Source organism: Callorhinus ursinus, unplaced genomic scaffold (assembly GCF_003265705.2).
Source record: "Callorhinus ursinus isolate GAN/ISIS: 27379988/994484 unplaced genomic scaffold, GSC_fseal_2.0 scaffold18, whole genome shotgun sequence".
Taxonomy (NCBI): Eukaryota; Metazoa; Chordata; class Mammalia; order Carnivora; family Otariidae; genus Callorhinus; species Callorhinus ursinus.
In genome coordinates, this window is record NW_027397080.1 from 25,884,665 (window position 1) to 25,899,041 (window position 14,377).

The 14,377-nt window shown below is 47.8% G+C and overlaps 1 protein-coding gene across 2 annotated transcripts in view; it reads right to left on the reverse strand.

Moving 5' to 3' along the window:
* Positions 1-14,377, reverse strand: part of FHAD1 (forkhead associated phosphopeptide binding domain 1) — a 144,203-nt gene that overhangs the window by 80,361 nt on the left and 49,465 nt on the right. For both annotated transcript variants that reach the window (XM_073903320.1, XM_073903319.1), the window contains exons 5-6: positions 9,169-9,436; positions 46-155 (exon numbers count right to left, since the gene is read on the reverse strand). In XM_073903320.1, the coding sequence (XP_073759421.1) occupies positions 46-155; positions 9,169-9,436 (378 nt within the window). The remainder of the gene's footprint in view (positions 1-45; positions 156-9,168; positions 9,437-14,377) is intronic.

Genomic DNA, 14,377 nt, shown 5'->3' on the forward strand with positions numbered 1-14,377 from the left:
GAGACAATCCCTCTGCAGTCTCTCTTGCTGCTGTAGACGCCTCACCTTATCCTGCTGGGCTGGGTCCTGGTCCACATAAATATCCCTGGAAGGTCCTGCCCCGGAAATTCCTTCGACCACTGACTGTTCCGACAGCTCCACAGCATTGGTCCACACTAACGCCAAGATCAACAGAGAGCACACAGGACATTGTGAGTGACCCTGAGGTCTAGAAGGATCTTTTTAGACCACCTTCTTAATTCTTTTCCTGCTGTCATTAAAAATGGTAAAGCGGTGTCTACGTTCATGGCAAAGCGATGCAGAAGGCATTACAGAAGTATCAGAAAGGGAAAGAACTGCCTCCTCCCTCTTCTCCAGGGTTAGCCGTGCTGATTCGCTTTGGTGTGCCCCTTTCTAGGCTTTTTGCTATTCCATGTAAGAGCTGGTGACCTTGGGCAGGTCATTTACTCTCTAAGCCTTGGTTATATGACTTACATGTTACAGTCTCTGTTATAAAGGACACTTTGAGGATTAAATGAAGTAGTAGAGCAGGGGTTGGCAAACTATGGCACTAGGGACAAATCTGGCCTCCCAACTGTTTTTGTAAATAAAGTTTTATTGAAACACATCCACAGTCATTCATTTGCCTATTGTCTATGGCTGCTTTCCAGCTACAAAGGCTGGGTTGAGTAGCTGTGACAGAGACCATATAGCCCACAGAGCCTAAAATATTTGCAGAAAAAGCTTCTCTTTACAGAAGTTTCCTACCCCTGAGCACTATATTAACATTAAACATGAAATGTTAGCGATTTTTATTGCAATTATATCTTAAAAAAAACAAAAGTGGATTTCTATTGCAGAGATTTTTTCCCCGGCTTGCCTTTCCACTTGACAATATATCAGAAACATCTTCCTATGTCAATATTTGTAGCTATATGCTATGGTGTGTGTGTTTTTTTTTTCTATAACTAGAAGTTTGTACCTTTTAATCCCCTTCATTATTTATACTGTGTTCTGTTTTTTTTAAGATTTTATTTTTATTTTTTTAAAAGATTTTAGTTATTTATTTGAAAGATCGAGAGCAAGAGAGAGCGAGCACAAACTGGGGGAGGCAGGGGGAGAGGCAGAGGGAGAAGCAGGCTTCCCGCTGAGCAGGGAGCCCCATGGGAGGCTGGATCCCAGGACCCCGGGGTTATGACCTGAGCCGAAGGCAGGTGCTCAACCGACTGAGCCACCCAGGTGCCCCAAGATTTTATTTTTAAGCAATCTCTGCACACAGCTTAGGGCTCAAACCCATGACCCTGAGATCAAGAATTGCAGGCTCCACTGACTGAGCCAGCCAGGCACCCCTATGCTGTATTTTTTTTTAATGGTAGTGTTGCAGTCCATCGTACAAATGTGCCAAACATATTTAACTCGGATCCGCTTGATAGACATTCAGGATTTCCTGATTTTTTTTTTTTTTTTTTTTTGCTTATTTCCCCACAGTATTACAAGGGTTGTTCATGACTTTCAGGAGTCCTGGTATCATTATGTTTGGAGGTCTCACTCTGTATCACATCAAACACACTACGATCCACTCACATTTAACACTGAATACATTTTTTTGGGGGGGTGTACAAACTTTTGAAAAGATTTCTATATTTCTGTTTTTGAGATCATTTGGCTCTAAGCGGCATGTTTTAAATTTCCAACTGACTGATTTCTGGGCAATCATTGCACATTCTTGTCTTCTTGTGAAGTGAGAAATTGAACCAATTGTTTTCGAAGGCTATGAAACATTAATGAATGTTAACATTAACAATTAATGAAGTACACACCGTCACATTTGTGGACATTTACTCAATCATTTATTCCCCTTGATTCCGCATTTTTTATTTATGCATTTCAGAGCCAGAGATTTTCTCCCCCAGGTCTCGACTGTGTTTGTGGACCCTAGAAGCACGAGTGGACATGGTCAAAGGCCTGTGGTGCCTGGCGAATGTGTGGCCTTGCGTGTTGGATGAGTGGCCTCAGCCAAAGTGTTTCCTGGGCACATGGAAGGGAAGGGGCCTGGGCTCCCAACCACCAGATTCTCTGCATCTGCACCAGAACAGGCTGGAATAGGCCTCCTGGTGTAGCTGGACCTTGGGTCACATCCCCTCCCTGGCTAACACCTGCCATCACTTCCCTCTTTTTATAGGGTCTTTTTACAGGGTCTCAGGCCACGTTCCTCCGGGAGCGCACTCTTCAGCCACGCTGCCCAACGTCTCCCACCCGTCCTACCCACCACCCACCCTTGCCACTCACTGTCCCTTCCACCTGTTCCCTCCCCTCTGCACTTTGTGAAGGTCACTTGCCTTTCAGTGCTTGGCTTGAGTGTCACTCCCTCGGGGACACCTTCCTGATCCCCCAACTAAGTCGGGGCCTTATAGTCACGAGCCGATGGGTACTGGGCATCTCTGCTGCCGAGTGTTATGGTTACCATTTTATAGATGTTGTTCTGTGATCCTTTTGTTAATGTCGGTCTCCCTGACTGAAGGGTAAGTTCTGTGAGATTGGGGACCATGTCTCAGTTTGTGCCCCTTAAAATGAATTGGCTAATCCCATCTGACAGATGTGTAAACGGGCACAGAGAGAGAAAACCTCTGCCCAAGCTCACAGAGCTGGAAAGAGGCCAAGCCCTCACCTGTCTCCCTTCTGTGATGCGCTCATGGAAAGGGAAAGGTGCTCAGGAGTATTGTCTAAGAACGAAAAGCTCCGGGCCTGGCCCACTCTTAACCAATAACTCACGAAAGGCTTGCTGGCCACCAGTGCCTTCTGTAAGTCAATGCCGGGGCTCACAAAGTCCGCTGTGAGGCAGGTGCTATTACAGCCACGTTGAGAAGCCCAGGTGCAGAGAGACGGAGGCCACGCATCTGGTAAGGGGCAGTCAGGTCTGACCCAGTCGGTTTGGCTCCAGAACCGGCACACACACCCGCAGGTAGGAGGTCCTCCCCGGTGGTGAACACGTGAGTGAGGCTGTGAGTGAGGAATTTAGGAGCTGGTTCACTGTGACAAACACGGCAACGAGGACCAGTTTTGCATGGACTGTGTCCCATGGACTGTCTCCCTTCCTGTTGATTGCCAAGGACTGGATTTGGGATTCACTCGATGGAGTTTCAGCCACTGCCTGATGAAACCGGTAAAGTGACCAACTGTCCTGGTTTGCCAGGCACTGCGGGGCTTCCTGGGAGGGGGGACTTTCCGTACCAAAGCTGGCAAAGACCCAGGCAAACCAGGACCAGTTGGTCTCCCTAGAAATAGTCGAGAAAAGAAAGCTCCCTACTTACCCACCTACACACCCACTTGGTTTTCTGTGTCCATGCTGGAGGCCAACAGCGCTATGGACAGAAAAGGCTTAGGGAAGAAGTCCTGCTGGGTGTGCTGGCCTCAAAGCTTGGACACAGGTGTGCTCTCACCACCCCTGAGCATGGGCCTCCCATGTTCTGTCAGTATTCTGCATGTGGGGAGCACGCCCGGGGCCCAAAGCACCAAGATGGCGGCTCCCTCTCTCTGTGGAGTACTCTTCCTGCTTCCTCCCCAGGAATTCTGGAAGGTGGCTGCCGCTAAGTGTGGGGGGAAGGGCCAGTGCGGAACAGAGTAAGGGGCAAGAGAAGGGCTTCCTGGGGAATGTCACTGAGCAGCGCTGTCTTACAGGAAACTGATGGGAGCTACATAAGAGAATTTAAACTCCTCTAGCACTAGTCACATTAAAAAGGTAAAAAGATGAAACTGATTCTGAAATGTATTTTATTTAACCCAGTACATTAAAACATCACCATTTCCACACGTAATCAAGACCAAAAACGATGGAGGTGTTTTACATTCTTTTTCTCTTGGGCACCAAGTCTTTGAAATCCAGGGTTCCTTTTATACTTCTAACGCCCCTCAATTTGGAAGCTGCATTTTCAACAGGAAGACTTGATCTGTGTTTGGGCTTCACCAAAACTTACTGTTGGGAAGAAGCAGATTTGCATACTCAAGATGTTCTGGGCGTACTTTAAACCTTCCAATAACTGAATCAGGTATCGGTTTTGAAATTTAACTTAATGCAAATTAAACATTTTGTCCCTCTGCCCCGTGAGCCGCCTTCGCTCAGCCCCTGTGTGGCTGGCGGCTACCCCATCAGAAAGCACATGCCTGGAACACTCCCCCTTTTGTTCTCCTTCTTTACTTGGTATCTCCTTTCCTGCCAACATCTACAACTGGATTTTTTTTTTTAAAGGAATATGGGAGAAGTGAGATTTTTAAAAAATAATAATTCTATGGCTCGGGCTTTGATTATAACATCCAGCCGAGTTCTGGAGGCCGCTGGGGCACGTTAGTGGCTGTCCCAAGGCCTGTGGCTTATTTTTTCAATATTCGGCAGAGTCTATTTGATGCTCTGTATGTGCAATTTGTTTACCTTTCAACCTAGGGGCAGTCAGTTGCCCTAATCAGGAGTCCCCACGCCTGGGGTGGCTGGGCGGCATTACATGGACAGGCCACAGTCCAGAGACAGCTCTGACACCTGAGGCTTTCCTAATTAGCAAACTGAAGGCCAGAGATGGGTTTTTATTGGTAAAATTGGTGGCCCATGACCTTGTATGCTCTTTGTTAGAAACAGGCTCCCAGTGGTCAGACGGAGGAAGGAACTGCCTGAGGGTCAGCCGAAGTACTGGGGAGCCCCTCCCTTGTGCTCCCCAGGAGGGACCTGTGTCCAGTCTTGGTTTGGATCTCTGCCATCTGATGCCATCTCTGGGAGTAACTCCAGATGCCCCCGTGACCTTGTCCTGGCTGCCGTGAGTGAGCCCTTTCTACCAGGTGACAGCTGGAGCCCTTAAAGGACAGAGAGCCTGGGCTTGATCAAACCTACAGGACAGGCTGAATGAGGCTTGGGACCCCTTTGCTATTGAAGGCATGTTTACTGGAAGTCTGCATGGGGGTAGAATTTATCTGAGACTCGCTTTCCTTATACCCAGGCAGGGAGGTGCTGGAGCAGTTTCCCCCACCGGCCCCAAACGTCTTTACTGGCTCCTGTTACATTTCAAAGAGAACCCAAGGGCCATGTGTGACCAAACTGGCTTAACTCAGTTCAAGATAAACCCTCTAGCTGCTGGATCATTTGGCGGTCCCAGTGGGGAGAACCCCGAGGGAGGGATGGGATGCCTGGGGCAGCGGGTGGCAGGGGTGGGAGACAGAGGTGCTTTAAGAAGTTTCAAGGTACAGGGCGCCTGGGTGGCTCAGTTGGTTAAGCGACTGCCTTCGGCTCAGGTCATGATCCTGGAGTCCCGGGATCGAGTCCCACATCGGGCTCCCTGCTCAGCAGGGAGTCTGCTTCTCCCTCTGACTCTCCTCCCTCTCATGCTATCTCTCATTCTCTCTCTCTCAAATAAATAAATAAAATCCTTAAAAAAAAAAATAAAAAAAAAAAGAAGTTTCAAGGTACAACTATTTGCCAAATGAGAGAAGTTGCCTCACTATTTTAACAACTGTCTGGCTCTCCTGGAACTTATCAGATAATTATCAGTTCTCACCAGGGACAGCATGTGTGTACCTGCATTGTGTCTTTAGGATTTGGACTGCGTGCCTTTCACTGTGTGGTGGCCAGCCTCCAAGATGGCACCAATGGTTCATATCTCCTGGTATTCACACCCTTGGATTGTCCTCTCCAACAGTGGATGGACTTTGCAATGGTCAACTCAGCGGCCATGATGAAATACCATAGACTGGAGCAGCTTAAGCAATGGAATGATATTCCTTACAGCCTGGAGGCTAGGGGTCCAAGATCAAGATGCCACCAGGGTTGGTTTCTCCTGAGGCCTCTCTTCGTGGCTTGTAGATGGCTCCTTTCTTTCTGCATCTTCACATGGCCTTTCCTCCATGTGTAGGCATCCCTGGTCAGTCTGTCTGTCTGTCTTTCTCTTCTTATAAGGATCCCTGTGATGTGGTGGCAGGAAGTCTTGTAACACATTGCCTGTGGTGATGTGGAAAGTAGAAAATGTTCCTAACGAACTGGGTGATGGAGCCCAAGCAGAGTACCACCTGACTCCCTTCTGGCACTTACTGTGAATGCGGGAGGGGACAGAAGCTAACGGAAGGACTGTTGAACCACAAGGAGCTGGGACTCAATTGGCCTTGAAGATCCCCTGCCTCTCCACATGGCAAAAGAAATGCAAGACATAGGTTCTGGGCAAAGGTCAAATCCAGGGCACTCTCAGGAAAACATTCTCCAAAGATGAAGCTGAGTGTAAGACTGTAATATCCTTTGTCAAGAATGCAGAACAATCTGAGCCAGTGTCTCAGAGAATGATCTGGGCAAAGCCTGGGGCTTCTAAGAAGTGTCGTCCCTCCCACTCTTGGCAGAAGCCCAGGGCAGAGGAGGGCTTGTGTCAAAGGAATATGTGGGCATGGCTTTTGCCTAGTAGGGTGAACCCCAATAAGGAACACTACCGATGTGGAATGAGGAAGGCAGAGACCCACAAAAGCAAAAGAAGCCAATGAACCCCACACATCTATAGGCAGGTAGCTGACTATAAAACTATGCAGTTGAAAACATGTGATACCCTTCATGGAAAAGGTAGGAGGACTCAGAGGGCTGGTCCAAGGAACCAGGGGACAGAGGCGAGAGCCATGGAGGGTCATTTCTGGGCAAGAATAGGTCTAAGTCTTAATCAGGGAACTTCCAACATTTTCCTGGCTGGATTTCAGAATTGCTTTGGGCCAAGGACTCCTGTGCGTTTGTTTTTCCCTTTTGAACAGAAGGCGTGTCCACAGCAGTATGCTATGTCTGTCCCACCAGGGTATGTGGGGTGTGTGAGGGACTGATGACCCGTCTCTTTAGTTCAAAGGTCTTCAGATTGCTGGAAATGGTACTTGAGAAGCTGAACTTAAGGAACTACACCTAGTGAACCCCATCTGTACCTGGACTTGATTTAGATGATTAGATTCTGGAATTTAGGCTGATGCTGGAATGGGGTCAGACTTTGGGGGAACTTGGGAGAGGGTGAGGGAGTGGTACAAGTGAGGCGGGGGGTGAATCCTTGAGGACCAAAAGGCAGACTGTGGTAGCCAGCCTCTAAGATAGGGCTGCCAATAACACTTGCCTCCTGGTGTTCAGGTCCATGGGCTGTCTTCTCCCAACCTGGACAGAGCTGACTTGTGTAATGACAGAGTAGCTTCAGAGGCTTGTCCTAAGAGATGCTCTAGTTTCCATCTTGCTTTCTTGGATCACTTGCTCAGGAAGAGCCATCTGCTATTCCATGAGGATTCTCCAGCAACTCTCTGGATAGGTCCCTATGGTGAGGACGTGGGGCCTCCTGCCAACAGCCACGTGAGCGCACCATCTTGGAAGCAGATTCTCCAGCCCCCGTCAAGCCTTCAGAAGACTGCAGTCCTGGCCAACAGCTTACCTGCAACTTATAAGTGACCCTGAGCCACCCTGCTAAGCTGCTCCCAAATTCCTGACCCACCGAAACTGTATCAGATAATACATGTTTGGGGTTTTTTTTGTGTGTGTGTGTGTGTGTGTGTGTGTGTGTTTGCTTTAGGCCACTAAATTTTGGGAGAATTTGTTATGCAGCAATTGATAACTTATATATGTTGCATGTTAATTTTACATCAAAAAGACAAAAACTGTTGAACTGTGGTTACTGTTACATATATTAACATATTAAGGGGGAGGACTACAGATGTGTGCAATTTATTTTGAAACATATCAAAAAAATAAGATGGGTTAATGAATGGGTAGAAGGCTGGTTAGACAGATATGCAATAGAGTATAGCAAGATGGTTTTTTAAAACTATTTTATTTATTTATTTGACAGAGATAGAGGCAGCCAAAGAGGGAACACAAGCAGGGGGAGCGGGAGAGGGAGAAGCAGGCTTCCCGCCGAGCAGGGTGCCCAATGTGGGGCTCGATCCCATGACCCTTGGATCATGAAATGAGCCGAAGGCAGGTGCTTAATGACTGAGCCACCCAGGTGCCCCGAATACAGCAAAATGTTAATGATGCAGTTAGGTAGGATGTTCTCTGTCAAATTCTTTTTACTTTGCTGTGTCTGAAAATTTTCATATTTATAAAATACAGGGGGGAAATGGCTGAGTAGTTTCATTTGCTGTTGATGGCACCTAAGGGTTCCTCTGATGATGAAGATGATATAACTGCATTCCATTTACTCCTCTGTTTGTACATTTCACAACAATGGCTGAGGGAGGTGATTAGGTAAACAGTTCTGAGTGACACCAGTGGAGGATGTGAAGCCACAGAGACACCTGGGGAACTCCAAGGGGTCTGGGGCTGGATGCAGAGGACAGAGAACGGGATCTTCACATCACAGGCATGGAGGAAACCGGAATCATGCCAGGGACTAAATCAAACCTGCTGGTGAGGCCAGGAGGACAGCGACAGACAGGAAGTCCCCTCCCCAAATGCCACGAGACCCTCCGGGGAAGGAGGTGAAGGAAGGAAACCAGGAAGGCTGGTCCCCAGGGTGACCGGGCTGTGAGTGAGTGACAGCGACAGTGACTGAGATAACCAGCCTTAAATGTGACCGAAAAATGTTAGATTGGACTACATTGATTATGTCACATCTGGGAGGTAATTTTCCTCCATAAGCCTCAGCCTCCTCTCACCTGTAAAATGATAATAAAATATTTAAAAACCTCCTAAGGCTGTTGTGGCCAAGGGGGATTTCAGGTGCCAATATTTCTGCACATGTGAGTCAAAGCTGTAAGTTTACAGTCCTGCTACACATTCATATATAAGCACACACACACACTGACACACACCCACATCCACACACTCGCCACAGGGACACTGATGGGTGCCAATGTGCAGAGCACGAAGTCTGAAGGGATATGCCCCAAAAAGTCAACAGGGGATATTGGGTGATGAGGGTGACAAATGGTCTTTAACTATTTTCTTACGTTCTCTTTATCCCTGATTTTTTTTTTTTAAGTAGGCTCCACCCTGGACTTTTGCCACGTGGGGCTTGAACCCACCACCCTGAGATCAAGACCTGAGCTGAGAGCTCAACCGACGGAACCACCCAGGCAACCCTAACCCCGATTTCCTCACAATTAAATGCATTCTACTTTTAGAATTGGAGAAAATAAGCAAAAATCAAGACCCACTCTTGTGGCTCTAAGCCCATCCCCAAAGCCACCAGGGGAAGCACGCATGAATACCTTGCTTGATGATGGGAGGCCTGTGAGTGCCATCCACTACAAAGGAGAACATCTTCCCACCAGCACTCACAGGCCGCTTGTGGGAGGCAGGCGGGACCATGGTGGGTCTGGGAAACCCCTGGGACCAGCTCCTCTGCACTGGTGGTGGCCAGATGCCTGGGCGGAAGGGCATCTGTGGTGGTGAGGGTGACTGTTTCGACTGCTGTGTGGCTCGAGGTGGCTGTGGTCTTGGCCAAGGTACCGAACCACTCATCCATGGGAAGGAGACCTGCAGGGGCAGACAAGAGGGTCAGAGGCAGTTCTGATCTGCCGGGGGGTGGTCTCCACTCTTGTCCCAGCCCTATAATTGCTGCCCTAGGGCTCACCTTGTAAGTCTCTTCCCCCAGGAAGCCCTCCCAGACTCTCCCCAAGTTTGGGATGGCGGTCCCTACCATGGGTCACATTGCACACTACCGTACCACCATTAATTGGGGGCAGCCTTCATGCCAGGCATCCTGGCAAGAGGTTCACGTGCACTGCCCTATTTAATACACCCAACACTCTTCTGTCACGAGACTGAGGCTGAGCAAGACCTCTTGACTTTCCAAGATCACAGATTTGCCGGTGAACCTCTGAGCTGGCAGAATGTCACCTCTAAAAGAAGAGGGCTTTTTATCTATCTTGCTCATCCCTGTATCCTCAGCACCTAGAATAAGTGCCTGGCACACACAGAGCAGGCCCTCGAATACTGGGTGAAAGAATGAGTGAACAGATCACTGAGATTCACACCCAGCTTTCTAGGACCCCCAGCCCGCTTTCTTTCCATCCACACTGCCCATCTCTTGGGCACTTCTACGCCATCTGTCCTCCGAAGCCGAGAGCTCTGGGGGATGACAGGAATCCCAACTGTCTCATTAACCTTTGAACCTCAATGTCTACCACACCTGATTCTTGGGAGATGCTCTGTAAATATCTACCAAGGGAATGTTTCAGCATCTGACCCGTAGAAGATGTCTGCAGCCACTGTTATCGGGAAGCAAGCCCAACTCCATCTAACCTCGGACAAGCACATAGAGGGGCTGACACCTGGCTTGTGCCTGGGTTTAATGCCTCAGTGGTGGCTTCTCCCTGTGTCTAGAGGTTAAACAATGACACTGGGGCAGGCTGTCATTTATTGCTCTTTCCTTATCCATTCCTCACAATAGCCCTTCAGGTCTCCTGATTCCTACTTTCCAAACTGAGGCTTGGTGAGGTTAAGGAATTTACTCAGGCTCAGGTTGTGGTGGGGAAGGAACTGGGATGGAGGTCTGATGACCCCTGTCTCTGTTGCTGTCTCTCAACCCTCACTCCCTTCTCTTGGCAGAAAAAACACACTAAGTTCAAATGTTTGTCAGGACCTATGTAGGGCCACACATCTATTCCCCTTAGCTCACATTTCTCCTTCTGTAGACTGGAGAGAATATGAGTTCAGAGGCACACAGAGAGAAACAGATTCTTCCAAAATATGAGCACCAGCTTGCAGAGCTTCAGTTGGATTTTACTCAACAGGAAGGCTCTCCGGCTCACTCAGGCCCCTGAACCAAGCTTTTAGCTCCAGTCTTTTCCCAGCAAGTCAAGGATCCTGTGCGTTCCCTCTGAAGACTCTTTCTTGGAGCCGGTGAGAACAGTGTTCGGGGGGAAATCAAGCTCCAAGCTCCAACTGCCTGGAGACATCTGGCCCAGCATTCCTAATGTTACTGGCCCACTTTACATCTACTTCTGGAACGGACTTGGCAGGGTGCCGGGAATCTGTTACCTTCTGCGCAGTTTCGAATTTCTCTCCACTGTCAACACCTTAGTCTCTCCATCTGTGCCTTCCTCCTGTCCTCACTCTCCGCGGCCGAGGTGTCCTGCTCCTGCCCTGACTTCTCCATCCACCCTGTCCCTTCCCTTCCCCTCCTCTTGCCTCAGTCACTCCTAGAACTTCTCCCGCCAGTTTAATAAATATTTATTGAACGAATGGGCCGAAGGTGACAAAGGGTAAATTCTAGTGTGGTTTACCCCCAGCCTGCTGGAGAGCAAATCTAGAGGTTACTGGCAGGGGCGGGGGAACTCCCTCTCGTGCTGGGGTCCTCAGGTAACCTGCTCACCGCTAACCAACCGCAAGGATGCTAGCAGGAGTGAACACACCGGGGGTCTCCAGTGCTCCACTTCCGGGGCGCTCAGGCCAGAACCCACTCGGGTCTTTTGGGAGATTCCGGGGGAATCCCCCACCCAATAGCCGAGCTCCTTGTTGTGGGTGGGGCTACACACGCAGCCAATCACATCCCCTGGCCATCGTGATTGGTCCAGTAGTGGGGCATGTGATCCAATCGGAGGACCCGTGGGATCCGTGGCTGGACACCAGGATCTGGAAGGACCTCCCAGACTCGAGAATGTAGCCCCCCCCATGAGGGAGTGGGGCCCAGGCGCCGAGAGATGGAAGCTGTTGCTGTATTAATTTGGTAAATCACACATAACATAAAATTTGCCATCTTAAACATTTTTAAGTGCAGGGTTCAGGAGTGTTAAGGCCACTCACATTGCTGGGAAGACAGATCTTCAGAAAGTTTCCATCTTGCAAAACTGAAACGCTGTCCCCATGAAATAACACCTCCCCTTTTCCCCTCCCCCCAGCCCCTGGCACCCACCATTCCACTTTCTGTCTCTATGAATTTGACTCTCTAGGTACCTCAGGTAAGTGGAATCACACAGCATTTGTCTTTTGGTGACTGGCTTATTTCACTGAGCAGCGGGTCCTCAAGGTTCATCCTTGTAGCAGGTGTCAGAATCCCCTTCCTTTTTGTATACATCACATTTTGTTTATCCATTCAGTGTCAGAGGGCACTTGGGTTGTTTCCACTCTGACTATCGTGACCATGCTGCTGTGAACGTGGACGTGCACGCGGGGAAGCTCGCTTTGAGCCCTGGCTTGGGTGCCCTGAGCTGCTCAGCCCCATGAAGCTAGCTAGAGCAGCACAGAGCCCTAACCGTAGGGTGTCTAAACGGGGAGGAACCAGAGACTCGTGACTGCTGCAAAGACTCCAATCGGCTTTCTGGGTTCAAAAATAAAACTATAAAGCTTTTTGTTTTCTTTCTCAAGCTTGTTGATTGTGGATGGCTTTAGTTGGAAGGTTAAAGTTGATTTTTTCTGGTTTGCCTGCTTGCTCTATAATAGGCAAGGTCAAGGTTTTCTCAGAAATGGCTGCCGGTAACTATAAGGAAATAGGCAGGGGTAAAGCAAACACAAAAAGACTCACATTAAAAAGCTGGTTCTGGGCTGTGCTCACATTAGAATGTACACAGAGCTTGGGGTCAAGGTCAGTTATCAACAAGTCTGTTTTTAGAAACTTTAGTTTAAAAATACATGCTAATGCTTTCTCTTGTTCTGCCCCCCCCCATTCTCTGACCATATGGCATGTTGCATGTTTTTTTGTTTTGTTTTTGAGGGAGCATATGTGATGTTCCTGATTTCTTCCACACTCTCTCTAAAATAGCAGGTTGTCAACCACCTGGATTAACCATGACACACCCACTGCTGAATTTATATCAGCTTGAACAAACACCTGGCAATGATTTACTCAAGAAAACATAATCCATTTTTTTTCAGATTATCTACTTGTTCTTTGTGTTATCTTTCCAATATTGCTTTTAGCCCTGTAAAAGGTGCAGGCTGAATGGGACACTCTAAAGTAATCAAGGTAGTTTGGATACAGGGTGCCTACAGGACACGCACATTCTGCCAGGAAGCCCTGGAAGCTGGGTAGAAAGTGAAATAGACCTTGCCCTTAGAGAGGCCGTCACAAGCTCTGTTGTTTGTAATTGCCGATACTTCTATGGCCATGAGCCACCATGTCGAGAAGGCACACATGTGCCGGAGACTGTGCTGTGCACTGAACATATGTGTTCTCATCTGATCGCCAGGATAATCTCGGAGGTGGGGAGGCATTTTTAGCCCCATGCTGTGGATTAAGAAACTGAAGCTCAGAGAGGTTAAGTGACTTGCCCAAGGTCCCACAGCCAGGAAGCAGTGATGCAGTTTGATTCTAACACCATGCTCTCAGAGCTTTGAGGTTATTCAAAGTCATGATTTTATCCCTGCTTTCTATACCCACGAAAAAGTCTTAAATGATCGGTTAGTGAGGAATAGGAGATTTTCTGAGTTATAAGAAAGAAGGTAAAAAAGAAACGGTGCGAAGAACCACATGATGTTGCAAGGGGTACTTGGAAACAGGATTTTCTAGGAACACTGACAACTCTTTTATGGAAGTATTATTCATATGGCACACGCTGGATGTGACTCAGAGGACACCAGCCTCCACGCAAGCAGGACGGGGGATGTCCTCTGTACCAGAGATGTGCTGGAGCCAGCCGCTACCAGCTCATGAGAGCCAGTTGCTGAATGCCCAGGAATTTCTTGAGCTGGTTGAGAGACACAGCCATTAATAAAAATCAAATTACATAAACATATAATTAAATGATATTAGAAACAAAGGTAACAGATAGTTAAAACTCACTCTTCCTCATTATTTTACTATATTTTATTATTATCCATGCTCTTGAGGTTATTTAACTCTACATAGGTGTGCGTTACCACTCGTCTCTCTGCATCTCTGTATTCAGTGAGGTCTCACTGGTCGCTTGACATTGGCCTTGATGGAAGTATTTATACCACAGAAATCAGGACATACTGTAAATCAGAGCTTGATCTTTTTTGTTTTGCTGACCGTCTACACTTAAGGAGGTTCTGGTGAAAATGTTAACAATGTAAATTATATAAAAGCATGTTATGTCTAGAGCCATTAAATTATGAGTAGCACGTAAAATTGGTGAAATAGTTCTTGAGGAAGTATTAAAAAACTATTATCTGGTACAGCAAAGAGGTCATTGATAAACACGTGAAGTTCCAACATACATCTTTCTTGTTTCACTTTTGTCTTACTCGTGGATGCAAACAAAGATATCCACCCACGTTCAGGTTGGGAACACACTCTCTTGTCAGTCGTGAAGGTAAGTTGGCTGTGGGTGTGAGCATTCAGCCTGTCAGTGAAAGCGCTCTGTGAGGGTCGATTGGCTATATGCAACTTACGATAAAGAGCAGTGTATATTTTATTATTATTTGTAGAGAATGTGTTACACATTCTCTCCATCAGTAAGCCTTACGCTCTACGTGCATACTTTACTTTTTCCAGAGAGCTGGCTGGTAAACATT